The 27331-nt window shown below is 32.9% G+C and overlaps 3 protein-coding genes and 1 pseudogene across 3 annotated transcripts in view; all 4 read right to left on the reverse strand.

Moving 5' to 3' along the window:
• LOC133193447 (receptor-type tyrosine-protein phosphatase kappa-like) overlaps positions 1 to 27331 on the reverse strand; it is a 343287-nt gene that overhangs the window by 196440 nt on the left and 119516 nt on the right. The window lies entirely within an intron of this gene.
• On the reverse strand, positions 502 to 1313 carry LOC133193450 (uncharacterized; annotated as a pseudogene).
• On the reverse strand, positions 18424 to 20465 carry LOC133193451 (receptor-type tyrosine-protein phosphatase epsilon-like). The gene is made up of 3 exons (XM_061329399.1): positions 20319 to 20465; positions 18863 to 18998; positions 18424 to 18603 (listed from the first exon to the last, which is right to left on the reverse strand). The coding sequence occupies exons 1-3, from the start codon at positions 20405 to 20407 to the stop codon at positions 18532 to 18534; spliced, it is 297 nt and encodes a 98-aa protein (XP_061185383.1). The 5' UTR covers positions 20408 to 20465; the 3' UTR covers positions 18424 to 18531.
• LOC133193119 (uncharacterized) overlaps positions 20628 to 27331 on the reverse strand; it is a 61157-nt gene continuing 54453 nt past the window's right edge. The window contains exons 13-18 of the mRNA XM_061329091.1: positions 23632 to 23767; positions 23233 to 23373; positions 22932 to 23025; positions 21263 to 21336; positions 20971 to 21105; positions 20628 to 20831 (exon numbers count right to left, since the gene is read on the reverse strand). Of these exons, the coding sequence (XP_061185075.1) occupies positions 20691 to 20831; positions 20971 to 21105; positions 21263 to 21336; positions 22932 to 23025; positions 23233 to 23373; positions 23632 to 23767 (721 nt within the window). The 3' untranslated portion in view covers positions 20628 to 20690. The remainder of the gene's footprint in view (positions 20832 to 20970; positions 21106 to 21262; positions 21337 to 22931; positions 23026 to 23232; positions 23374 to 23631; positions 23768 to 27331) is intronic.

Here is a 27331-nt window from a genome sequence, read left to right on the forward strand (position 1 = left end):
ACAGGAATGTGTAGTAAAACCTCGAAGAGTGTCTGCAACATTTGGTAAGTAACAGAAATGACTAACAAAAGCTAGTATAATCTTAACATATATATGCATTGAATATATAATGTAATCATCCAAAATCACTTATTTGATTTCCTTCCAAGATCTTCATTCTTATTTTCTCTTGATTGCACAGAATATGTTGGAAAATTGCTGGAAAAGATTTTTGTTAGAAGACGGCACTATCCTTCCTTAAAATTTGCCTATGATGATTTTGTGTTTGGCCATAAAGCAGATGAATCACGTCCACTGACGCATGATTATGAAGACTGACAAAAATGAACTAATTAACAGAAGGACATCTAGATATAATAGATAAATTTTGATGGAATGAATTTTAAATGTGTTGTATTTAATACAAGATTAATTCAATATGGAATTTATATCACTTCATAAACGTGAATATTTGAAACCGGCATAAGACTCTGATGGAAATGTCTGTCTGATTTTGTTGTCTGTGTAGATTATCTTACTGGTGAATTGGTTCGTTGTCATCAAGGGGCCCATCCGTGTCTATAAACTCATACATGGAGACTTCCAGGACATCAATATTTAGACAATTTCCCTGAAACCCATCATGTTCCGTGATGCACTTTAAATGTTTAGCTTCTATTTTTTCTAAAATGGGTGCAATTTCATGACAGCATAAACATTCTTCATCAGTTTCCATTACTTGGCACCTTTCACAGACACACCTTATAATATGAATAAATCAAATTATTATATTTATTCTTCATATATTAAATATATGTATTGATAATGCTAATAATGAAAGTGTAAACATATGTTGTCACATCTAAATTATAAGCTAAAACTAGGCAAATATTTGTTTTGTTTTCATACCATGCTAAATTCTGTCCTCGGGTAGCAATTCCTCCTACTGCATTTTCCTCATCATTTAACCCCAGATCACTGAATCTTCAGATTCACTTCCATTTCTGCCTTGAGTGTTGTCTAATAAAGGCTCAAAATTATAGGGTCTAATTTCTTCTGGTGCAAGAGAAAATCCATCTGACGAATCTCCTTCCATTGTTTTGAATAAGATACAGTGAGAATTTGCAAGAAGCTCACCTCTGACGTATAAAACACCCACGTGACGCTTATCTCATTAACTGTTGGCATTGCTCGGAGAACTGCTTCGGCTAGTATTTATAGATTACTTTATCCAGCTGTGCGTTGTTATCTGATGCTTGTTTAACAGATTCAGTGTGAGAATCTGACTTAAGAATGATAAATACATTAAATGCAGACAAAATATTTTTTGTGTCATGTGTCCTTTAAATAAAATTTAAATGATGCATCTCACTGTATATTATAAAATCTTTGTTTTTGACCCACTTTGCACTCAGTAAAAAGTTTTGCAATTCTCTCCAAATACAATGAATAGTTATGCCAACGTAATTACGAACTGAGAGTCTGTGATACGAAGACTGATAAAAACTCAAAAAACTAGACTTTGTCATTAACTTCAATCATAAAATCATCTATTTTTTTACTAACATTTATGATCCCATACTGTTTAATTCACTAGATTTCTTTTAATAAGACACCAACCGCAGTATCGAAGCACATTTTCTGTCACTGCGAGATGCAGAATTAAGTCGCTAAATGTAGAACCAAACCGGAACGGATATATGAAATTCCGAATTGTTCGTTTTTTTCAAAGACAGGTTTCTCCTAAACCTACGCGCGCGGGTGACGTTAAACGTAAAATTAATTTTAAACAGCCTTAGGAAAGAAATTTAAAAACCCTTATTAGCCAACCTTACATTAAATGTATGGGAGTTGTGGGTTTGTCAGTTCAATTTGCTTGTAAATATCCATCATACATTGGAACATAAGTGCACTGGTGGAAAGTACAATGTACTGGATTTTTTATTTACTTGATATTATGATTGTGAACTCTTTTTTAAAGAAATTGGAACAAAAGAAACCCAAATCGCAAATTGTACTTCAAATTTTAGAGAGCTTGAATTTTTTTGTTATACTTGCATTGTCAATTATTGCATTAAAAGACCAAGTCAAATGTTTCTCATCAAACATGGCTATTGAATATCGGTATTCTTCTCACAAATCCTTAGCTTATTTTGCTATCAATAGTCAGGATTTTTTTTTCTCAAGTCATGATTAAAGTTTATAGACATCATTTGACCAGACAGGAAGTGCTAAATGACATTATCTTCATTCAGGATATTTCTGGACTCTTGATAATGAAAAACTCATGTAAACAATGATTCCATTCTTTAAATAGCTATGGCATCATCCAACTTGAAGATGATGTGTACATCATGTAATCTGGAATCTATATAGCAGAAATAGACTTGCAAACATACTAACAAATAAACCTATCTGCTTGTTTATTATTCTTCAGATACTTCATTTTTAAAAATGCTCTTTATTTCTATCAATAATGCAAGCTGTGACTCGAGATCATGTGACCTAAACAATACTGACTTTTGATAGCATAATAGGCCAAGGGTTTGTGAGAAGGGTAGCGGATCAGATATCCTTGGCTTCCAAAGATGAGCAAATGCATGCCACATAAATTAGATGAATGAAAGTATTGTAATGAAAAAGCCACTTATTTGAAAAAGAGATTTAAAATTCCATGCATTGTCCATCTTGTGAGGTTTCTTCATACTTATCAAATGACAAAAATTGTTTTAACAAGCGACATAATAAAGCCATGAAATCTGTTAAAAGCTAGAAAATGTAAGCTAATTCTTGTAAGAAAAGAAAATTGTAAGTATTTTCTTATATTCCAATAGATAAAGAAAATTGTGGTAGTTTCTGAAAATGATGAAATAAGTACTTAACTGTATAATTTATGAAAATTTGTTGATAACTGATTGCATTACTTTTTTACCATATTATTTTAACAGTATGTGTCACTAAGGTTGATATACATGTAATCACATCTTACAAATTTTATGTCAGTTCACTTAAGTTATAGACATATTTTTTGAATGGCAACCAAGATATGCAAAAAAAAAAAAAAAAAAAAAAAAAAAAAGAACAATTAATTCGTGTAATATCTCTGTGGATTTTGTCGTTCACAATTTTATATGTCAATTATTAGACAATATGTCCATAATAATTGCAGCATTTGAAAATGGATATGTTCTTGCAATTTAAGGCAGAATTCTGTTTTGATATGACCTTGACCCCCTAAGAAAAGAAATGTTAAGGTCAATATTTAAGACAATTATCTGATTTACATATATGTTCTTTACATTATTTTTGCCCCATATCTTACTTACAACATCATGAAAAGCATAAAAGTAGCTTTCCATGAATGAGCGGTAACAAACTTATACAAGCGAAAAATTGAAATTTTTGTTGTTGCTTAGCAACCACTTAGAGGTCATTGAACACATATTTGAACATAAGTGGTATATGGATGTTGTAGTTCAGCAAGATGCCTTCTAAAGAGTTTATTCAGAACTGTCTATTTCAGCATTCATTGTTGTAAAATTTTAGCTAGAATATTGAAAAGTGTTGAAAAAAATGATAAAATTCTGCACTTATTTGACCTCCTAAAAATAAGCCTACTGAGGTCAAACTTTAACACAAATATTTACTGTACATCCCTCTTAATATTATGACCCCATATCTGACTTAAAAAGGTAATGGAATGCATAAATGTGAATTGGATGAGCAAAAGACAAGAAATACTGCCCGAAAAATACAAAATATCCGTTGCTTAGCAACCTCTTTAAAATCTTTATTTTGCAGAATTGAAAAAAAAAAGTTTATGTGATTAATGTAGCTCAGTATAATGCCCTTTTGTGAGTATATTCTAAATTTCCTATTTCAACATACATCATTGTAAATTTTTAGCTTAAAGATTAAAAAGTGTCCACAAATTCAATAAAATTCTGCACTTATTGACCTTTGACCTCTATTTCCAGTAGTAAGGTCAGTCGTTAGGTATCTGAATATCTATGGAATATCATCTCCGGAAAATTCCCTACAAAATGGTATGCATTATGCCTAGCTTTTCCTTTGGATAAACAAGTTAAAAATTAATTTATAATGATATGTCAAAAGGTCTCCAAAGTCGCTTAAAATGCACCGGTAGAGAAAGGGTTAAAAAACAAGGTTTGGATAAAGAATGTTGATTCAAAAATTATCGACCTGTCTCGAACTTGCCTTTCATATCAGAAGTTTTGGAAAAGGTCGTCGCCATTCGAATTGATCGTCATCTAGAACAAAACCGTCTTAACGATGACTTTCAGTCCGCTTACAGGAAATACCATTCCACTGAGACGGTCATACTTCGTGTTCATCACGACATTGCTGCTGCGCTGGACAACAACAATTGTGCAGTTCTAGTTATGTTGGATCTTTCGGCAGCCTTCGACGTCATTGACCATGGCATCTTGTACAAACGGCTTGCACACACTTTTGGTATAACAGAGAACGCTCTTTTGTGGATCAAGTCATACATGACTCAAAGAACGCAACGCATATCAGTTGGTTCCGAAATTTCCGATCCATTACCATTAAATATCGGTGTACCTCAAGGCTCAGTGTTGGGGCTTAAAATATACTGTATTTTTTCACGTCCGCTTACCGAGATTTGCTTGCGTCATGGTATGAGGTACCACGTATACGCCGATGATACGCAAGTTTATCTAGTAGTAGAACCAACTGAGACCTGGCTGAATGTGTCTTCTCGGTTTGCATGCTGTCTGAATGAAATCAAGTCATGGATGTCTAGTAACATGCTGAAATTAAACGAGGATAAAACTGATCTTATTGTATTTGCCCCTAAGAGTCGAATCAAAACCATGACCGAATTCAGCTTATCGTTTGGAGAAAAAAATCATTCACAGTGTTCCGAATGTCTGAAATCTTGGTGCATTTTTCGATCGAATCCTATCTTTTGAAAAGCAATGTAATGCTGTTTCAAGGACATGCTACTCGCAGATTCGCAAAATAGGACGCATTAGACATTTTCTTACGGATGAGGCATGTAAAACACTCGTTCACTCTCTGGTGACGTCACGATTGGACTATGGTAATATTGGACTTATTCAACATAAATAGCACATATATATGCAAATTGCAGAGGGTTCAGAACACGGCTGCTAGACTTATTACTAGGACATGGAAGCGTGAACATATTCAGCCCATACTTGTTGAGCTACATTGGCTTCCTGTCAAATATAGAGTGCAATACAAACTATGTGTCTATGTTTTCAAAGCACTTCATGGTTTGGCAACGACTTATCTTTCTGAACTACTTTGCGAATACAGACCCGCCAGGTCACTTCGCTCGGTTTCGTCAAACAAGTTGGTTGTGCCTCGAGTCCGATCAAAAACATACGGTGATCGTAGATTCGATAGAGTTGCTCAAACACTTTGGAATCAGCTGCCAGTAGAACTTCGAAAAGTTCACAAATTGGAAGTTTTTAAAAGGGAACTTAAGACTCATCTTTTTAAAAAAAAAAGCCTTTACTTGAAGTGGAAAGTGTATATACGTATGGCTTGTTTTAATATCAACGTGACTGTATTTTCAGAATGTCTTACTTTTTTATAGGTAATATAAGATTGTTTTAGTCTTCCTTTTATTATGTAGATTGTTATATCTATGTAAAGCGCTATAGAGTTCACATAAGATAAGGCGCTATATAAAAATTTTATTATTATTATTATTATTATTATTATTAATTTGATTATCCAACACTTCGTGTGTATTCCGTAAATTTTCCGGGTTTTTTTCAATATACATGATTTCAGAACGATTTTTTATTGAATTGCACAACGTTGTTACATGTATACAATGCAAATAAAAGTGAAGAGTCATTCTTTTATAAGAATCGTATATTTTAATTGTTCTCCATCAAAGATATCATTATCATTCTAAGAAAAGCAGAATACAGATCCTTGTGAAAAGCAAGTAAAATCCAGCGGGAAAACGTTTATCTGATGATATAACAAGATTATACAAAGTCTTTTTTCTTTTTTTTTTAAGTTTTTTTTTTTTTTTTTTTTTTTTTTTTTTTTTTTTTCATTACAGGGATGACTCTTGTTTTAAAAGTTGTACGTTAAGGCCATTTGAAGTGATATAAAATTTGTTTTAAGTGTAAGTGGAAACTACGGACAGTTATCAGATAAAAATTGTTATGTACAGTCATCTGTATGGTTCTTAGAAAAAATTATCTATGTAGAACAGTATTAACTTCCTTTTTTTTTTTTTTTTTTTCCAAAATTAGCATTTCAAATGTAAAAAAAAAAATATTTATTCATCACAAAGTACGAAATATAATTCCAAACATTTTATGTACCTTGATTCTTCCTGTGGATTTTAAGTAATAGCAATGATATACTGTATTTATAGTTTCTAATGTATATCGTTTTTAGCCAATTACCTATTTTATGAATTGCAACGAGATGTTCTTTGTTTCCAGTGTGTGGCATTTCAATAGCCCATATACTCTATATACACGTATGTCCAACATTCGTACATGTAAAAACTGTACGGACAGTATGAAAGATAAAAAGAATATCATACAGTGCATTTTAAGAGAAATGTAGGATCACCAACAAAACGTTTAATCAATATTCGGACGGTAAGAGTAATGACCATACATAAAGATTTTGAATTTGTCCAAGAAAAGATTTCGTACCATTATTTTTTCAAACGTAAACCTTTTTATAAAACAATAATTTAGAATTTGTTAAATAAATCTTAATAATTTATATATCCAAGGAAGCAAAAAAAATGTGCTTAATAAAAAATTAGAAGAAAAAAATACGAATGTAGAATTAAAGAACAATCCTAAACCCGTACCAAATTAGGATTTTTGAAAAAAAAAAATACGATGAACAATAAATATGTCGGCTTAATCAAGATATGGAGATACATATTGAATTATATATCGTGTTGTGATTTGTGATTACAAATATAACCCTGTTCTGAATTGTAAAGGGCAACTTAACGTTCGCTGGTAGTTTTTGATAAATGTGAGTAATCCATGTCGATAACCTTACAATTGTGATAATAATTTACTTCAATTAAATTAATTCCCTTAATCAGAGTAAGTTGAAAGATATTAGCAAGAACTTATATAACATATAGTATTATGAGAGAAAAAAAAAATAAATAAAAAAAGCTATTATAAATAAAATTGATTTTATGAATAATATAATATTTATGACAACAAGATTATATTTAAGTTTTTTATTGTATTTTTGTCATATTGTTTATTCAACTTAAGCATCTAGAGTTTACGCGTACTTAAATTACCGGAAATAAAACATGACTCAATGCGAGTAAATTTTAGCTGTCAGCCGCAGTTAACTGCATCATTCTGCATACCTAGGAATGCGCGCTTTTAATTGGTTTTTGTGGATGTCGCCCTGGGTTTTTCCAGGGGTCTGCGTCGTTCGCGGCATTCCTTGATTTGACTGCTCGCTGCAAGGACGATTTAAATCCCGCTCACTGACCTCCCTCATTTTCTGTCAGAAACTCTAGATGCTTTTGTTCTTAGGTGGTAACATTATTTATCCCCACCTTTGCGAATCTATGTCATTTATTCAATCATATCAAATGATGCATTTTCTAAATGCTAATTATATAATATTCAATAATTTGAGTAATGTACTTTTGTGAATAAATGACCTTTTCACACAATATGGGTCTCGGACTCTGGCTGTTTATAATGTAGAAGTACATTGGTTGGCATAAATGTAATTTTCTATTTTTTATAATTATTTTTATTTCTGCGTAATGTTCAGTAATATCACAATTCTTATACACTAGCTGGTATCTCATCGTATTTAGTACATAAACTAAGAATTAAGAATCTGAATTAAATTTTGGTGAATACGTAAATAACGATATTTGACATTAATTAGTGACATAATCATGGAAAACTATTGAACGTAACGGGTTGGTTGGAAACAAAAAGCAACGAAAGAAATTGCTTGCGGGTCGTTAGTTTCATCTAGTATCCTCAAAGAGGTTTGTGCTTTCGAGCACATTTTTGTCTGGACCTTTTTTCTAGAAATCTGCATCATATTTTAGGTTACATTAAATTTGGAATCTACAATGCAACTAAAGCTATACTTTATCTAATACCCACGATTAAAGTCTATACAAAAAGCAATAAGTGTAGAACTATATTTTCTGGCGGAAGTACTTTTAAAAGAAAATTATATATTTTTTTGTAGTATTTACAGTACTGTTAATTTTGGATTCCCTTTTTTCCATCCAGACTGCACGATGAGTTGTTTTGTGCAATGAAATGTTTCATGCTGGTCCTACATGTAAAATACTTATTAAATTATTTTTTATGAACTATGTCATCATATTGAGACAAATATAGCAAAGCAAAAATATTCTAAAAGTCCAGTAAAAATCAAAGTACTGAAAGTACTGAAAGCCGGGCTCTAATTATTCGAGTATATTATCTATTCCGAAATTAGTACACATTTAAAAATCTTTCTTTCTGGCCACTGATATTTTACAGGTAGAGTTTGTAGGATTATGATTAACAATAACCCATCTACCAATATTAAAATTAATGGTCCAGAACCCAACGGTTTAGAATCAAGATAGGACTTAGTTGGTCATATTTTTAATGAAAATACATTTATACCTTTCTGAAAATTAAGCTCACAATGGGTATACATGGTGACAGTGCACTTTGAGTGGTTTTGCTGATTAATACAGGCACATAGTATCGGGGGGAGCTATGGGCGTCACCATTTTTCAAACATAAACTTTTACAACGGAAAATGAACATTGAAAGGTTGATTGACTCTTTGCAATCGAATTTAAATTAGACTTCTTATCTCACTCTTCGTAAATTTACCGGGTATTTGTCACGAGCGACTGACAGGTTTACTAAAAGCAAAATGGATGGTCTATCGTTAATTAGATTGTACCCTTCATTTTGCTGTAGCATATTAAAATTACGGTAATTTGGTAATGTATTAATAAAATTCGAAATGTAAACGTAAGTTGGAACCCAACCCTACCCCTTCTCGCAAGGAATAGGGCAGTTTTCCTTTTTTTTCTTCTTTAAAAACGATCTACATGCCTGTATTTATCAGTGAAAAATATTCTTTATTTCTGGACCTCTAGGAAACCAGCTACACGGAATTGATAATTATCTATTTTTATGACATGAATTCATGTATGAGTCTAGTTCTAGTTCCATGTTTGACCAAAATGGTCATTGCCTGAGAAAATCATGATATATTCATGTCTTTATGGCTTGTTCATAGTCGGCTCTTCATTCTGAACAGGAAATTTTGAAGCAAAGACTAACCAACGATTTCTAAAAATATTGTGTTACTTAGATAAAGACTAATAAACATTTTTATATGTTGTATTTTTTTTTTAAAATTATTTATTTACATGAACGACTTTTTTATTTCCCAGCACCACTGGGAGCTTGTATGTGTTTTTAGACACTTTTTATTGAAAAGCGCGCGCACGCTCAATATACTGTTAAGTGGTCTGGGAGCACATGCGAGATAAATCCAAGTGGAGAAGTCTCCACAAAATTTTCACAAAACAAAGCATGTAGCTTTCGTCAAAAAATTTATCAGAATTTGTAAGCAAAGAAATTTTCAATGCTTAATTGATTGATCATTTATGGATATAAATAATCAATATATACATACACATATTCACATGAAATTTCTATATTTACATTTTTATTCATTTCATATTACATGCTCACAGAATATAAATCTTTAACCCAGTCATCTAAATTAAAAGTTTTTAATAAAAATATTAACCAAATGGAATTGCATTGTAAACTTTATTTAAATCACCTTTACACAAGATATTAACCATCATAACGATTTTTGTTCGAAATTATATTTAAAAGGAGAAAGTTATGTTAATTGCATTCAGAATTATTGAAGCAATACCGTATTTTCAAACCCTTTTCTTTAAACGCATTCAAATTTTAATTTATTAGAGTAATATATTGAAATCATTGCCAGTATTACAACTGTAAGAATAATCCTGGGAATATTTACATACAAACATCATTATAATTCTAACATAGGAAAATATTTTTTTTAATTCCAATCTTTTAAAAATGTTCAAATCTAAGGAAATTCAACGTTCAGGCCTCTCCATAAAAATCTGAATTCAAAGATGAACAAGTCCAAGATTGCTCTTAATATATAACGAAATGCTTAAATGCAAGTAAATTAATTTTCGCTCTCTTTTTTAAAGTGTCAGCTTTTTAAAAAGACAACTCAATCATAAGATATAATTTACATGTCAAGAAATAATTTCATGGTAGACTTTGAAAATAAAATTTCTCTGAATTTCTTTTCAGTTTAAATGTTTTAGCTGAACTTTCTTACATGGTCATTGTCAAGAATTTCAAAATACTAGGTAATCATTTAACATACATGTGCAGATATTTTATGATTTTAAAATTTAATAAATTATACATGTATTTCCAAGGATTTCTCGCATATTTTCTATTCAATAAGAATTTTTTCTCATAACTTAAAATTGACCTAGCAATTCAGTCTTAGAATAGTTAAAGTAATGCACATATTTTTAGAGATATTCTTTTAGTTTCAAACAAACAGTACTTTTATCGCCAACTACATGTAGATACACTGATACATTGAAAAGCGACTTCAGGCATAACTCATATTAATTCTTCAAATTCCAATTCACTTATCTATTATTTTGATAAAAAATAAAACAGAGAATATAACCACTCGCACAGCATCGACGAAAACGATGTGAAATTCTTCAACAATTCAATATAGAAACATGTTGAAAAGCCCGCGCTATTGAAAATAGTTCGCTTACAATATGCATTCAGTATAACGTAGCGCATGTACACAAATTGTTACATGTATATCACGATTACCCTAATAAAGTAAATATCTAATTCCTCTTTCAATTTAATTTTCAAACAAAAATATTGATCAATTAACATTTCCAAAGATTGAGATGTTAAAAATATTTGTTTAAGTACCGTATCATCTCTCATTGTGACTATTTTGTTTATCGGAAGCGTCTGCTTTGACGCTGTTCGGCTTTTTGTTTACTTTTCTAAACTGTGCTATTTATAGTAAGGCAGTCGATCAGGATGCCTACAGCCAGGACTTTGCTTTCAGCAAAGCCCGGCTAAAAATGGGTCAATATTAACTTAAGATGAAATTTTTTAGTAGTATATAAATATCCGAAAGAGATTAAAATGTTTCCGTATGCTGCTGGGGATTGCCTATACGGATCTAGGACCAAGGTGGTCAAATGGTAGTAGCTTTGAAAGAATTAAAGGAATGACATATTTGATGATAAACTCTTGCGATACCTCTATACCCGGCCTATAGCATGGACGTTGCGCATTTGGATTATGCATTGTTTCCATACCTGGTCGATTAACTGTCTAAACATCTTAAGATCTCACTTATAGCCCATATTCACAAAAGACAAAAAGAAAAATGAGCAACATATCTTGATACAATTAATATTCAATTTTTAAGTTGGAAAAAGAAATGAAAAGACAACAGAAATGAAAGATAGTTAGATCTGTGAAAAAGCGTTAGGAAAGAAGTTGTCACGTAACCTAACGTCATGTGATTGTTCCGTGAACTCTATGACTGCACAGTAAAAAGCATGGTATATTTTTAAAATTTTAGTGAATGGAGCTGACTTTTTACATACTAATAAACAGGAGATAAGAATGTATCAGACATACGTCATTCTTCAATGTACACAATAAATTTTCCGGAAATTAATATTTCTGCGAACTTTCCTAACAACCCTCGTATATACAATGTATACAAATGGTGCTATACATTCTCTCTCTCTCTCTCTCTCTCTCTCTCTGTTGGATCACAAACACTGTAAAAATATATATAACAATCTATTCATGGATCCCACTCTTTTAAACATATGAACTTAAAGTAAAATTAATTTATCGAATAGAAAAATGATCATAAATCCTACTAACAGTTCCAATTGTAATACGAGTACTCTATTAATTGTACCATATTTAAGAAACAATTATCTCGATAAGGTGTGATATTTTATGTTGATAATTATTCCATCATACCAACATGTATCACCAAGAATGGAACACAGATGCTGAATTGTCTAAATGATTACGACCTTCTTGTTTTCTTATTTTTTCAAACAGGAAAGATAATTACATGGTAAATTGCGATTAAACATATCTAAACCAAGTTTTGGCGAAGATGTTTTATCGTTTTACTAACAGCGTGACAGTTTGCTTGATGGGATGTGCGGAAATTTTGTATGCTGATTATCATATCACTCATCTATTGGATGTTTGATTTCAATAGAATAAATAATACTTTGCATATGAAACACAGACCCTAGCAATACCACTGACAATACCTACTAATGGTATTGAATGATTTCCCACTAGTATGCAGTAAAACAACATTTACATGTGGAAAGACAAAGCAAATTTTACTTCCTATAATGATAATATCGATAGCTATATAGTACAACCCGGGCCTCCCGATCATGAAGCGAGCGCCCTACCACTAGGCTACCGTGACCGATATATATACTGTTGAAAACATTGTTGTTGGCATTGCAAACTATTTTTACATCCATTTAAACATGCCCCAGCATCTTTTCTGCAGACTTTGGAGGAACACAATGTGCTGTAAGGAGTTCCACATCTCTATCCATAATATCCGACAACACAGTTTTCGGCATAATCTTTTGTATACTGGTTGCATATTGTTGGATTGTTTTTTTTTTTTTCGCTACAGCTCTCAGTACAATAATATCCGAATTAGTCATTTATGCAGGCATTGATGCATAATCTAGTGTCAGCGGAACATGTTTGTAAAAAGCAAGTTGAGCAAAGTCTTGAGTCACACATATTTCCAGTGTTATTAGATTTACAATGTACAAGCAATACAGGTGCCATTAATGGAACAGAAGGGTTTTTTTTTTTACAATTTGCTGGACATTGCTCCGTACAGTTTTTCCCCAATAACCACTGATACATTCTTGTATACAGAACCCACTATCATCAAACAGTCTCCCATTGTCTTACTGCACTGAATATCTTAAATAAAATACCACTTTTAATTATATTTCAAATATAGCATTCAGAGCAATTTCCTGTAACGCAAACAGAAATTTCGTGACATTTTGCTCATTATCATGGCTTGACACAAGAAACATTTCCAATCGTCAACTTTCATTATTAATGTAATAATAGTTCAATATCAGTTGCTTATGCTGTTTATGTCTCCCAACTTATTAGTCTTATCAAAAGCTTGTTCTGAGTAGGGTCAATTTTTAAAGCGATGCACGCTACTTACTGATTAGTTGATGTTAACAGGATTTCGGATAAAAATGGCATGGTTGCCGACCAGACAGTAATCGGACGGTGACTGAGGCCATCAGGCGAATCAGTGGGGGTCATCAGGAGAAAATAAGTTGTAGTTAAAAATCAGCGATGTCCCCACCGATGCCCCACATCGCTCGTCATCGGCAACCCATCATTAACACATCTTTCAAGGATCTGCCGATGTATGGCCGAGCATCGTCCAGTGTCCGGTGATTCTGAGGTCATTGGGGGTGAGTGGTCGGCAATAGACAACGGCCGATCATCGGTCGATGTTCGACCAAACACTGGCCCATAGTCGACCGATGTACGAACGATGTTCACCAATATTTAGCGTCACCGGCAGAGTTGTTGGATGAACGGGGAAAACTATCCGATGTCCGGTCGATGTCCGGCCGGTAATCTGTGCCACGCCGGTCAAAAATGATTCACTCGCTGTACGATCATTGGTGGGGGTATTCTTGTTGCTGTGAAAGATATTTAGGACTACTTGGCCGATGGGGACCGATGTTGGGGCATCGCTTACACCATCGATTACCACCGGTCTACGGCCACCGGCCGGGAAATCTGACTGAGGCTCTAAGATATACTAGAATATCCTTTCATTGGGTCGTGTTTTGGCTGTCTTGTTTCATACCAATTGTTCAGTCTTTGTTTTATACCAAATAAAAAAAAAATATTAATGTACATGTGTTGTTGTAAAGTGGTTTTTCTGACACAAACAGATTATAATTATTCGATATAACTTGTTTCGAAAAGCAAAAGCATGCTCTACGTCCGTTTTGAAACGAAGCAGAATACTGACAAATAGTACTCATCAGTTAACTGATTCTTTTTTCTTTTCATCCAATCGGCCTTGTCCTTGCTTATTGGCCATTCTTTTAAAAGCTGATTGGTTTATGAGAGGAGATTATTCAAAGAAGAGCAAAAACACGAAATACGTATAGTTATATATAAATAGATCTAAATTTGTGAACTATTTATTCAGAGAGAAACTTCACACATACAGTCCCTGACATCAAGGACATAACGACTAAATGTAATTATTTTACAGTAGAAGTTTCTTGTCTATAATTAGGACTGCAGACAGTTGAACAATTATTTTTAGATTTCTTGGTAATAGGCTATAGACGATGCGGAGAAGCGCAGTTATAAGCTCCACCAATACAATTTGATTGCACGGCTCTTTGTCATATCTCCTGCGTAATACCTAGTTACCCATAATCATATTCATGTTGTTTATTTTCAACTGATTCAAGGAAGACGGCCAATGAACGGAAATGATAGAAAAGAACAAAGGGTAGCTCAGAATCTTACGTAATGCGAAAAGAAATTCATTAACGAAAGGCATACGAAGTTGATGAAACAAGGACATCAACAGTCCCGTTTAAACTCGTCATGCATTTTGCAAAGTTCTGTGGTTGATACATGTACATATATGTACAATGCCCTTGTAAGCATGTACTATATCTAATTATGTCGGCACACATATCATTAGGGATTCCATTTACGCGGAAAAGATCATTTACTTTGCATTTCTAGATTATTCTGCATAAGGCTAGGTTTACAGACTCAATATATCTTCAAATCATTCTGATTCACCAACATAAATAAAGGATATATAGATACATGTATATCTAGCAATGGAATTTCCGAAGGTTTTCGCCATCTAGGAATATGCTTACCTACTGGTACTGACCCACTTCTTCAATTCTCTAGAAATATTTTTATATGTTAAGCATAAAATAAATACATGTGAACTTATATTGGAATTGTCTTGAAATGATATGATACTTTCTCCTCTCGAGTACTTGATCCCACTCTGTTTTTTTTTTTTAAATTGTTCCCCTTTTTTTTCATTTGTATCCAACTATCACAAGATTCTGATCTTTAGATGGTTAACCAAAAACATCCTATCAGCAATCTTCTTTTTATATTTTCTTTTTAATTTCTGATCAATCATAATGTCATTTTTTTTTCAGTAATTTCCCCTATTTTCATGATTGAATGCAAAAATTTTCCGACAAAATATTATTGTATTTGCTGCATTTGACTATTTCAAGGAAAGACGATAATTAATAAATCATCTATAAATAAATAACTGCATAAATAGATAAATAAAAAAATACTACTTCTACTACTGCTTCTGCTGCTGTTGCTTATAATAATGATAATAATAATAAATTTAGAAATTTATTTCAAAATTAAGGATTATCTCCCTCATGCATAGCTGTGATACTTTGACCTATTTGGATCTAGTCTTTGGTACCTCACTTTTTCAGCTCTTCATTTTTTTTTTTTTTTTTAAATTTAAATATTTCGGATCTCCAATGTCTCGGAGTGCGCATCACTGAAGAAACATGATTTGTTCAAATGCGCATGTGGTGCAAAAAATTTGTTCAGTATAAGATTTACAGTTTACCTGGGCGGTCAGAGTTGACGAAAATTGTGTATATAAATTATAATATAAACACAAAGCAAATGCATTATTTTATTCTTAATTAATATGTAAATGAAAGAAATGATGACAGCAAATTGAAGGGAAAAAAAAAAGAAAAATCATTAGAAAAACATGATTAAAAAACTTTGTTTTTTCCCAAGATTCCAAAAACATTTGATATCAATCTAGTGAAGACATAGAAAAACTAATTAGATATTATGTCTAAAGAATAAAGATGAAATAAAAATGCTCCATTTTTCAAAAGAAATATAATTGTTACGATAAAAAGTCTTCAAAGAGGTAATTTGAAAAGAATATATTTACAGACAGTAGATAATAAGGCCGTCTTTAAAAAAAAATGTTTGGTTGCCCTCTCCCGACCGACTGGCTAAAATGGCCTATTCAAAACTTTTTTAACCTCCAGGAAACAATTACTGATTTGGTACTCTGGAAAACATTTAAATTGACATTTTCTGAGAAAAAAATCTCACCTATATTTCTCACCCAATATTTCCAGACCTAGTCGGGAGAGGGCAACAAACATTATTCTTAAATTGGCCTAAGCTAATTTATAATCGATATATTAAAATAAGCTTCATCTTAAAATGAGCTTCAGTTTTTTGCTCAAGAAATTTGATACATCCTTATAAAACAACAAAAGGTCTGTGGACTACAACGCTCACCTGAGCCCTGCTGTTCTTCATCAGATTTGAAATTTCCTTTTCCTTTTAGTTCACATGAAAAATTCTGACCTAATACTCTAGCCCGAGTGATTATGACATAATGGAGCTTGCATTATCATATCATGAAGGTTCTCCAATTTCAACATGATTACGTGTACATGGTTTTGGTGTTCCTTAATTTTTGAATTGTTTTTTCTTTGTATACACCAAGTATTAGGAAAATTTTAATACTCAGTTTTAGCCCCATCTAACCCCAATGTTCATAGTACATAAAAACACACTGAATTCACAAAACTTTGGAATGTTTGCATGTAAAAGCAATTAGTGTTGCACTTTTTTTTTTATTCATTTGAGTTTTTAAGATGTATTTTGTTTATATTTCCGCGTAAAATAATGATCCCTCATTGTGTCCACACTCTAAAGCTACCCGTCGGTGTAATTAATCGAATGATGCTTGCACCTTGCACTATTAATTGTCCTGCTGTTGTTGAGAAGATTTTAAAAGATATTTCTATATATTCCCATATACAAATTTGTTCATCTACTGATGCCTTATCCTACCTCTGGAGGACAAGATTTGAACAAATTTGAGTCAACACTTTTGATGATTCCATAAAAAAGTATGCACGCCCCAACATTTCCTGAACCAAAAAGACTTATAAAGATTCCCTATAAATATTCCCATGTAAAAACATTTGGTTCCATATTGTGACCCCGAGATCATGATTTGGGAAAAAACTGCGGCATCTGAAGAAGCTTGGTCCTGTTGTTTTTAAGTGACAAATATTTTAAAATGTTTTCCTTTTTATTCCCATGTGAAAAAATTATCCCTTGTTGCTGCCCCATCTTTCTTACAGGGGCTATGATTTGAAAAATTATGTAAAGAGGACATAAATTTCATCTTTTTCAATCTGTCCCTGAAGTTCTTGAGAAGAACATTTTTAAGTTATTGCACCGAATTTATAGAGGATATTCAATGTTTTGTAGTTAGATATGGAATTTATTTCACGAGTGGGACAGGATTTTTTGAAATTTTCACGAGTGTGAAGCACAAGTGAAAATATACAAAAATCCTGTCTCATGAGTGAAATAAATTCCATATCCAGCTACACAAATTTGAATTTTCTGTTTATTACATATTCTTTGATTTTCCTTTTGCCTCTGCCTTTTCATAACTCAAGTCATAGGATGTGACAACATAGTTGAGAGTTGAGACGTCATATGCATAGCTTAGCAGTTGTGAGATTGAAAACATTGTACATAATATGGATTTTGGCAACATATTTGGGAGGAAAATGGCAGTTTTAGACTATATCAGGATTGTTTAGTTACTATATATCTCTTATTACAGGCCAGAAATTATTTGTTACTTACTTTTATATCCTTTCAAACTGTGAGAGAATATCACTTTGGTATCCTTTCACACTGTGATAGAATATCACTTTTAATTAATAAATAAATCACAGTATTTCACTGTTAAAAATGTAAAAAGAAAATATTGATCATCTGCCTTGAATAAAGTTGGACCCTCATTAAAACAAATCTGAAATCCCTTTACCCAAGGATTATAACGATTATTTTTAAATTTGCAGAATTTGACCCCGTTGTTCTTAAGAAGATATTTTAAATGTTACAAGTTTGCAGACGACAGAAGACATACTACAGTCAGACGCCGGAAGCACCTTTTTCAGAAAAGATTGCCTGTACCTAGACCTTGACTCAGGTGCAGTTAGAAGTGTAAATAAAAAAAGGAAATATATTTTTATTCATCACATGACTATAATTACCTTTAGAAGAGAGCTTTGATTTAACGTATAAGTACTCAATAATCCAAATATTTTAAAAACAACACATAGACGTAAGTATCTCTAAAATAAAAATATATAGTGCAGCACTTTTAAAGGTTAAATATATGTTTACACTTAATATTGACTGTGCTATTAATACCGCTTACAAGGACTAGTCGGAATAATTGTTTTTAAATATCATGATGTCATAAAATATGATCATATCGTAAAAGATGAATCTGTCATGTGTTGGCATAAACACTCTCGGTATTCAGAAAATCAGAAACTACTTTGAAACAAAATTCATATTCATCCTGAAATACAAGAAATGAAATCATATGTATATCTTCGACGTTACTCTTTGAAAATGTAAAGCCTTTTTTTCGTATCTCATACCATTTTTTTTTTAAATATTTGATTTGACAATGACAAACAAATGTTAATATTTTATTTATGCAAATTACTTTCATACCTTTTATCAGTTATTAAATAAAGTCATATTAACTCTTTATATGGAACTAAGAGTAAAATTTTTCCTATGGAAACACTATAATAAAATGCATTAAAACGTACCTTAGTAGATATCATCTCTGGTCTTCTGCACTGCAGCTGCTGGACTATAGTAAATATGTCCACCTCGTCGTCCTGTTGTAGCTGTTCTATGGCGTTATACACAGCGCAAAACACTCCGCAGCAGGTCGCTCCATCTCTTTGATAGAATATATAGAGCATGTTTTACAATTTCTTTGAAATATGTGTTTTAAGTTTATTTGAAACCGTTGGTACTTTTGTTTCAACTAATGTCAGTTTTTATGAATAATACAATAAAATAAAATAAAATTCATATAAGCTTTCCAGTCATCGAATCATAGTGATATATAAATGCTATTACACATCTCTGTGTTGGTAGTGTCAAATCGCTGCAAATTACTCGAGCAGAGTAATTTTAACATTTGAATGTGTTTGTTGGTAGAATATGATAGGTCACAGAAATTTTATGGATAATAAACCACACCATGTCCATTTTAATTTTATATTTTCTGACCTAAGGGACAAAAGAATGATTTTTTTAATTCACTTCAAGATTACATTTTCCAAGTTTTGCTGATCCTGTATGTTAAACTGTACAAACTGTATTCAATCAATACAAGTAATTACCATTTAAGTGAAAAAATGAGACTGGACATTGATAAATTTAATGAAAGTAGCTAAAGTATTTTCATACGTTTCTTCGTTATCGTGATGCCACCACCATTTATTTCTTATAATATCTTGAATGACGTCAAGTTAATTTTAATTAATTAATTTTAATTTCTTTTTCACTTATTGATACTTCATTGGATAAAAAGTTTTTTGTTTTTTTTTCCAAAATGCAAGTTAGAACTGTTTCACCCACCATACTGACTGGAAGCATATCTTGGATATCAAAGTGATTTTTAGAGACTTAAGCAAATTTACTAGTTATACAAGTCGCCCTCGCGGCATAGTAGTTAGAGCGTTTGCTCTAGAGTTGCGGCGTAAGGAGTTGATCCTTACGTCGCGGGTTCGAAGCCACTGTGCGACATGGAGACTGGTCTTTCGGATGAGACTGAATAATCAGAGGTTCCTTGTCGCAGTAGGTGCTGGCACGAGAAAGATCCTTTACTGCTCAAAAGCCATAAATGCCGAGTACAATTCAAAATTTGAATTTTCAGCCCTCCACCGGCAGGTAGTGGCGTCTCAATCTGAGTGAGCAATTCTCGAAGGGACGTTAAACAACCAAGCAAACAAACAAAACAAATGTTACAATATATGTGAAAATATGAGTCACTAGTCTTATATCAATACACTAATTCTCGCAAACAGAAATGTTACTATGTAAAATCTTTACTTGGAAAAGATTATTAAATGGTAGCTATACTACTGATTAAATTCCCAAATTACATTTTATTGAACAAAACATACAATTCTCCTCTTTTCTCTAACTACGAATAGCTATTCAAACAAAAGTAATAGATGTGGCTTTGAATAAAAAAAAATAAGTGCATACTTTGATAGCACAGTTACATGTCCGTTTGGTTGATGTTTCCGATAGAGTCTGAACTGTTTGATGAGGTTTGTCAAAGTAGAAGTTTCCATCGGTAGTGTATCATTGAAACTCCAATTCAGGCATTCAAGTATCTCGACATCACTAGTTTCCTTATTTCCAGGAGGAATGTAGGTACAAGTTGAAGAAGAAAAAATAGTTTGTTTTTTTAAATATAAGCACACATTTAATTTAAATGCAAGTATTTACAATTTTAATTCATGAAAAGACTCTGAAACCGATACTATGATTTTTTTTTTCAATACAGCATGTGTAGACGTTCTATGAAAATATTACAATATTCAACATTGTGAAAAATATGGCATTTTTTGTCTATCAAAAACAACTGACCTCTTTTGTTGTAATTGTTATATATGTCTTTCTTATCTCCCCGGACACCACTTCTTGTGTACCCTTAGTGATTGTATAAGGACCAAGTTTGAGAGGATTGACTTTTTCATCAACCCAGCTTTGTAGCTTAAACAAAAACCAAGTTTAAAATTTCATAATATAAAAATTGTATTTTCAGCACAATGACGACCAATGAATATGCAAAAGATCGACTTCATTCAAAAAGATTGCAATGTTGTTCCAAAGATTTTGTTTTTGTCATTACCTCTTTAAGCTCTGATAAAGGGTTCAATGAAATAAGGAATGTTGACTCATGATCAACAAGCAGACGAACAAGATCTATGGCCCCTTCAGGCACCGGAAATTGAGCAGATATAAATTCGTCATCTCGGGAGAACGACTATGTGTAAAGAATTTCAGAGAAAATAGGTGGTAATATACAAAGATACTACGTTTTTCATAAAACATTTATCTTATCAAATTATATATGGGTGGAATATAAAAACTAAGTGTTTGATGACATACATAGAAGTTTCAAACCAATGCTTAATACGTACGGAAACAGTCACCGCATTATAGTAACATTGTCGGCCTGGAACATGGGAAGTTAGATAGACTAGATATTGCTCAACTGTAACATCATGAAAAAATGACGGATTTAATCTTCTTTGAGGTAATTGCAAAACGATATGTAATGTATTAATTTTATAATCCATCACGGTAAACAGTATATTGTTGCTTTAAAAAGGTCATTTTCTTTTCATTCAGCCCCTTACCCCCCCATCACAGTCACCATCATCCCATTAATAAGAGGCCCAGGGGCCACATCGCTCACCTGATCACTTTGATTAGGAAAAAGCAGAGAAAAGTTCAGTACTGAAAAGTTAAAATATATAAGTGGTTGGGGGAGGGGGGGTATGATTTGAACAAACTTGAATCTACACTTCCCAAGGATGCTTTTGAACTATTATGAAACATAGTAGCTTTGCTGTTCTTGAGGTTCATAATCCCTTTGTTCACTCAATTGAAATGTTTCTCTAACGCTCATGATTTTCCAAATGAAAAAAAATATTTTATAAGTAAAATGCATCCAATTTTAGAATAGCTTGCGGGGCAAAATTGGACAAAAAGGCATTTAAACTTGACAAATTTATTATGAAATTATAAACATTTATCCAATTAAGAGTTATCTCTCTTATTAGAGTATCACTGATCCTTAAGAAAAAAAAATATTGATATATCCTTAATATTCCTTTGTGTAATTACATGTATGAGACCCTGTAAGGCCTCTCTATTCTCCTGGGGGGTCACGATTTCAACGGATTTGAATCTACATTATCTTACATTATCCATTATGATCCCACCCTACCCCCGAGGGTCTTGATTTGAACAAACTTAAATCTACACTACTTGAGGATGCTTCCATATGAATAGGGCAAATCATGGCGTTGCTGTTCTTGAGAAGAAGATTTTAAAAGATTTTTTTCCTCTGTATTCCTATGTAAAACTTTGATCACCCATTGTGGTCCCACCCTACCCCCGGGGGTCTTGATTTGAACAAACTTGATTCTATACTACCTGAGGATGCTTCCATATCACTATGACTACCCCCGGGGGATATGATTTGAACAAATTTGATTCTACACTTCCTGAGGATACTTCCTTATAAATATGACTAATCACAGTTTTGCTGTTCTTGAGACGAAGGTTTTTAAAGATTTTTCCTATGTATTCCTATGTAAAATTTGTGGCCCCACCCTATTGTGGCCCCACCCTACCCCCTGGGGTCATGATTTGAAGAAATTTGAATCTACACTACCTCACAATGACTTCAAATAAGTTTCATATTTTCAAGCACATTGGATCTCGAGAAGAAGATTTTTAAATGATGCCACTAAATATTCACGATTTCAAAATTATCTCCCCTTGGAGAAGGCGTGACCCTTCAGATGAACAAATTTGAATCCCCTTAACCCAAGAATACTTTGTGGCAACTTTGGTTGAAATTGGCCCGTCGGTTCTTGAGAAGAAGATGAAAATGTGAAAAGTTTACGACAACGACAATTACGACAACGACGACAGACAACAGATAAATTTCGATCAGAAAAGCTCACTTCAGCCTTCGGCTCAGGTGAGCTAAAAAATTTAGAAAAACATTACAAATTATAATTAGTGACATGCTCATAAAGTAGAACATCAGAAAAAGAATTTCAGAAAATTAAATACCTGGTAAAACTGATTTGGTCATATTCAACTTTAAAAACGTTTTTCCAGTTTTGAAATCTTTGGAATCAAATCTTGGTTTTAAACTAATCAGTTCCTGTAGAAAATTCAAAATGTGATAGATAATTCATATTATTACCTGCTTGCACAATTATATGATTTTATCAATGTAACATTTTATTATTTGAAAATCTTATCCTTTCTAAAATGAGGACCATTTATAGTAAAGTTTTATCCATCGAAACAGGAAAAAATATAACACACACAAATATTTGTAATTATCTACTTTAAACTAGATTCTTACGTTGAACTCATTAGTAAGTTGTTTCTGTGCATCTAGTTTGTTCATATCTCCATACAGACTGAGAATTTCATCTCCCTTTTTATAGTGCGCCTTTCCTCTAAAGAACTCATGCAATGCGTGATATAGAAACACGTACTGGTCCTGAAAATAATTTTAATTGTTTAATCAACATTTTCTCGTATATTTATGTTTAAACTGCATTTAATGAGATGACTAAATTCATACAATTATTATTATTTTTTTAATAATTGCATTCCTCTCTCTCTCTCTCTCTCTCTCTCTCTCTCTCTCTCTCTCTCTCTCACACACACACACACACACACACACACACACACACACACACACACACACACACACACATTTTTATGTATGAGAAGAAAAATAACGTATTTAACATACCACATTCTGTATCATTGTCATTCTGTCTTTACGCATGGCCTTGACATACTCTATGACATTGACCTTGCCCTTGTCCTTGCCATATCTAGACAACACGTCAAAGGCAATAAACGTCCCCGTTCTCCCTATCCCAGCACTAGAACAAAGTAAAAAAATCAACAACTTCATTAATAACACAATTAGTAAGTAACATATAAACAAGAGGCCCGCTCACCTGAGTTAAATGTAACGATCCACAGATTAAAACAATTAAGCTGATAAATGAAGCTTTGTTGCCCAAAAGCTAGAAAATAGGATGATCAGGGATCAGCAAAAATATTAGTTTAGTACTTAGTGATCTATTTATTTGCGTGTATCCCCCCATTTGTCACTATCCTCATGCGGACTAAACAAAACAATAGTTCTAGGGACTATCAGTTAACACATTTCATTCCCCCCCACATTGGCCTCTATTAGTCTTTGAAGATTATTTAATGTACAAATATGCGGTATTTTTGTAACATTTTCATTTATCTATTATTTAAAAGTCTACCTGACCATTAAAAACTATGAAAGTACTTTTTATACTAAATATTATAATAATTCTTATGTAAATCTGTCATTCAATTGATCTATTAGTCAAATTATTTAGAGTGATTAAATATCATAGATGATTAGCAAAGAGGAATGACTTCTTTCAGTAGGTACAGAATTTCAAAATCTGGTAAAAACACCCCTGTTAATTGCAACTTTATATACTCTGTTTGCCCCCTAGATGCCAGGGAGCAGAGAAGGAGATTTTCAAAGAAATAATCCATTTTCACTATATATTCAATATAGCCTGTAATGGACAATCTGTATATTTTATTCTGAATTCCAATTTTGTCCGTAAGTTTCGATTTCTGTCCATTCCAATTTTATCAGAATTATACGCTTATCAAATGTTGAGAAATGCACGAGCGCCATATTCAGATCAGTGAGTGCAGTAGTTTGTTGTCTTCTAGCTGAAAGTACCAGACATAAATCACGGTAATTATATTTGTATTACTTATTACATACTGTCTGCTATATGCATTTACTTGTTACATTGAATTTGAATAGGAATTCGTTATATTACCGCTGTTTACACATTTAAATATAAGGAGCACTTTTTGTGTCATGATTTAAATTGATAAAAAGTTGCATTATATGTATATTCTGTATTGAGTACAAGTACTTATTATATTTCCATTTCATTTGTAGTCAATCTATGTCAGAAACAGGGACTTTGTCATACTATGTCAGAGAGAAAACTTTGTTATACAATGCCAGAATGTGTCCATGTTAATAAAAACATAGAATTGAACCTGTGTCGTTGGTACAAGAGAACACTACAACATTGACGTGATTCCATGAACGATCCAGGTTATGAGCATAAGAAACAGGATCCGGAACACGAAACAGAAAATTAACAGACAAAGGAAAGGTATATAAACATTTACAATACAATAAAACATTTATAACACTGAAGATAACAAGTGATGTGATAAGACAGATTATTTCTGATAATGAATCTCCAGAAACAGTAAGAAGAAAGTATGCTGCATGGCTTGAGTATTATGAGCGTTTTCTTGTTATATTTGATGAACTTGTCTCTCAATTAACTGACAAGGATCCGGAGGAGAGAAGAATTGCTTAAGACTCATTATGATTACGATGTGTTTATCATGAACTTTAAGAAAGAAATAGAGGAGTTCTTTTCCTACCACCAGAGTTTAAAGGAGGAATCACAAGTAGAAGCAACAAATGAAACTGTTAGAAGCTTAAAGTCCAAGTATCGCACATCTATAGCTACAAGGATATCATCCAAACGCCTTGAAGAAGAACAAAGAGTAGCAGAGTTAGAAGCTCGCAAAGCAGCAATTTCCCATAAGAAGAAGTTAGAGATAGCGAAAGTAAAAACTAATACTTGAAGAAGAAGAGTTAGACTTGAATACAAATATTGCTATTCCGAATGCTAAAACAGAAGTTCTTTAGAAATATAAAAGTTGTTGTGATGTTGATTTGCATGATGATGTTTCTAACATTGATGTAGTGAATCCTAGAACATTAGCACCAAAACCAACGCCAAGAACGCCTTTGTTTCCTAGTGAGTTTGCATCAGTACCGTCCTTGTTTGAGAGGCCTCTGAATCCGAATGCAGAGACATTCATACCCAAACGTGAAGAAAATCCACCACTTGACCTTCATTGCCTTGATGAAACAAAACCACAGACCTCTGAATCTGATGCTATGCAGTGTGTTGTACAATACCTCAGGAAACCTGTACCAGAGATAAAGAAATTTGGAGGCAATCCGTTAGAATTTAGACGTTTCGTCAGACAGTTTAATACCCAAGTAGTAATGAATACTAAAGACAATGATGGACGGATGAATTATCTTGAACAAATGACTTTTAGGGAAGCAAACAGAGTAGTGTCTGGATTTAGTCATATGTCAGGAGACAGAACCTACAAAGCAGCTATGAATCAGCTTGAAAAGAGGTACGGAGACAGTGAGGTAATTGCAACAGCATTCATAAAGAAGGCATTAGACTGGCCAGCAGCAAAGGATGCAAAGATGCTAGATGAGTTCTCCTTGTTCCTTGTGGAGTGTCAGAACGCAGCTGAAAACATCGATAGTGTTTCTGTCTTAGATTATTCAGACAACATAAAGAGACTTATGACAAAACTTCCTGTGTATATGCATGATAGGTGGAGAAATATTGTACTGAAAACTAAAGAAGCCAAGAAGACAGTGAGGTTTAAAAATTTTGTAAGTTTTGTAAAAACAGAAGCTAAGAAATCGAATGATCCTACGTATGGTAATGCATCTATTGGTGGAAATTCCAGAAATCAAAATCGTAACCAGAAGAGAGCTGTTGCTTCTACTGGTGTTACAAGTGAAGAACAAGACTTTAACGTACGAGAACAGAAATGTGAATTCTGTGAAAGTAGTACCCATGCACTGAATGACTGCAAGAAGTTTGTAACCAAAGGACTTCAGGACAGAAACAACTTCCTGTGAAATAATGGACAGTGTTATGGATGTCTTAGGAAAGGCCACATAACTAAAAAGTGCCAAGCAAGACTTAAGTGTTCCATATGCAGCAGGCGTCACCCTACGATCCTATATGATCCTGCGAAATGTGTAGTAAAATATTCAGATGAAGACAAAGAAAACAGTAATCTTATGTCAACAGATGTCAAAACTACAGGCAAGTTCTGTAAACCTCACATCAGTGCCTTTAGTGATAAAAGGGCCGGAGAAACAACCTGTGCTATGGCAATAATTCCAGTAAGAGTAAAACTGAAAGATAAACCGTGTAGCATAGAACCATATGCATTCTTTGACTCTGGCAGCAGTGTGTCATTTTGTACAGAAAACATAATGCATAGACTTGGAGCAAATGGCAAGAAGAAACAAATCACCATAAAGACAATGGGGAATTCTCAGAGATTGAACACGTATGTTATCAGTGGTTTGCAAGTTGTGGAATTTCAATGGAACATGTGATTGATCTACCGAATGTGTATACAAAGGAACATATGCCTGTATCAAAAGAACACATTCCAACGCAGCAAGAGTTAAAACAGTTCCCATATCTGTCAACAATTCAAACATCAGAAATAGATGCAGAAATTGGAATTATGATTGAAAATAATATTCCAGATGCCTACTCTTCATTCGAAGTAATTGCTGG

Source organism: Saccostrea echinata, unplaced genomic scaffold, assembly GCF_033153115.1.
Source record: "Saccostrea echinata isolate AGI-Se365-2 ecotype Australia unplaced genomic scaffold, CSIRO_AGI_Sech_v1 ptg000027l, whole genome shotgun sequence".
Classification (NCBI taxonomy): Eukaryota; Metazoa; Mollusca; class Bivalvia; order Ostreida; family Ostreidae; genus Saccostrea; species Saccostrea echinata.